A 2,244-nucleotide genomic window follows, 5' to 3' on the forward strand; every position below is an offset into this window, starting at 1 on the left:
AAGAAATCATGCTGCAGTTTTATTTTGAATTTGGAAATAACCGGATTTCTTGATGAGTCAAATGGGGTGTGTGAGTGAAAGAGAGGCAGGTACCAGGACAGTTCCAAGATTTGTCACTTGTGCAACAACAGTAGATGGATGGGTAAGACCTTGGGAGGGTCAGGTTTATTGGGAATTAGCAAGAAAACAATCTTGACAATAATAATTTTGAGACACCTCTTAGAGACTTCAACATCAGCATCTGGAAATCAGGCAAGGACAATCTGGAGGTATAAATGGCAATACATAAAGTTGTGGGTGGTTCTAGGCCCAGGAGACTGTGAAATTCCTAGGTAGGGAAGGCAGATGAGAAAGGAAGGCACTGGGAGAAAGGAGATGGGAAATGGCTCAGTAACGGACCACAAGATGAAGGTGGAAAATAAATATGAAGAAAACTCAAGTGGGGAGCATACCGCCAGCCACATGAAAAAGTGCTCTATGGAGAGAAGAGCAGAGCTCTGAAGGAACAAAGCCTGAGCTCTTCACTCAGTCATTCAGAGATCAATAACATTTTTTGTTTGTTTGTTTGTTTGTTTGTTTTGTTTTGGCAAAACCAGGGATTGAACTCAGGCCCCTGCACTTGCCATGTAAGCACTTATTCCACTAAGCCATCTCCCTTTACTAAGACTGGTTTTAATGGGACAATGCGCTATAAAGGTCACATAATGGCTCAAGAGAGAATGAGAAAAACAAGTGGATACACAGAATACAGTTAATTATGCCAAAACTAATCACATACAAGCAATGTAAACACATGAAATACCTCCTTTAAAAAATGCAAAGTGGAAACAGGTGAAAAAGCACAAACTAAAATATTCTTCACATATAAATCATTTTTATTTTTTATTGTGAATGAGAAAATAAAATATTCTTTCATCTAAGCAAGTGAGATGATTTGACAGTCATACAAATACAGCATCTCCTTCTATCTTCTATAGTAACTCTAAAGTATCTTTCTTCAGTAGATAAAGAGATGGTAAATCTAGTAAGAACAGAATATCTGAAGAAGGAAAGGTTATGCTATACATATTTATAACACAGTCACACATATACATTTATATTCATAGACAATACCAAAATAAAAAAGACAATTTAAAGTAATGTGTTTGAATGTTCCTATATGCTAAACTTATAGAAAGTCATGATTCATGCCCACATGCAGTTATTTAAAACTAAAAGTTTGAATTTTACAAAATGTGCTAAACACTTCAAAAGTCTTTATTATATGTGACTTGATACCAAAAATTTCTTTGCATACATATTCAAATAGTTGATGAAGCAAATTATTTTTGCCTTAGTGAACATAACTGCATAACTAATAAAATGCACCCAAAATTATGGTTTTTTTGGAGAAGTAAAGATTACATGTCATTAGAGAGATTATGGAGCATTTCTCAGAGGTAATATTTGGGAAGCAAAACTGAAAATGTGAATAGCGTACCTCCCGAATATCCCTTTGATATTTAGTGTTCATTTCTTCTGTTTTAATGAGATCCTTTCTCGCCGTCTCTGCTTCCTGTTCCACTTCGCCCATTCGGGAAGAAAGAGCAGCGAGGCGTTCCTTCATTTGGGCCATTTCATAGTTTTGTTTCTCAAGTAATTCTTGTAGTTCCAATATTTGACTAGTTTCGTCAGTTGAGTCTATGGAGCCGTTGGACAGACGCTGCAGGAGAAGACAAGAAATGGGATTTAGGGCGTTCGTTATCCTCACTTTGAAATGTAAAAGCTTAATCTAATACAGCTTTCAAAATGAGAAATAAGATGTTTTGAAGAGTTAGTTGTAGAGAACAACTCTATCTGAAAACTTTTGACATTAAAATAGGAAGGTATTGGTTATTTTCAAACCAATTTAACACATTCATGTGAATTGAATACATATATATATACACACACATATACATACTTAATATATGTATTAATGTTTACATGCATGGAAATAGATGTATGAATGTATATAAAGCTTTATATTTAAAACAGTACAAATTTATTTTTAAACTTCACGTTAAATGAGCTACTATTTTTCAATTACGTATACTTTATTATTAATACACATATTAATATAGCACAGCATATTACTTTCTATAGCTATGTAGGGAAACAGGAATTGTGTAATGCTTTTCATTTTTATTCTGAGTCCATTGGCAATTTTTAAGTTTTGCTATAAATATTCATAAAAATAATATATGAAATTATTTTTTAAAGAGA

The 2,244-nt window shown here is 33.6% G+C and overlaps 1 protein-coding gene across 1 annotated transcript in view; it reads right to left on the reverse strand.

The window, feature by feature from the left end:
• Window positions 1-2,244, reverse strand: part of Ppfia2 (PTPRF interacting protein alpha 2) — a 536,445-nt gene that overhangs the window by 111,567 nt on the left and 422,634 nt on the right. Inside the window, exon 7 of the mRNA XM_023717819.1 lies at window positions 1,481-1,702. Within this exon, the coding sequence (XP_023573587.1) occupies window positions 1,481-1,702 (222 nt within the window). The remainder of the gene's footprint in view (window positions 1-1,480; window positions 1,703-2,244) is intronic.

The sequence above is a fragment of the Octodon degus genome, unplaced genomic scaffold, assembly GCF_000260255.1.
Source record: "Octodon degus isolate 3935 unplaced genomic scaffold, OctDeg1.0 scaffold00004, whole genome shotgun sequence".
NCBI lineage: Eukaryota > Metazoa > Chordata > Mammalia > Rodentia > Octodontidae > Octodon > Octodon degus.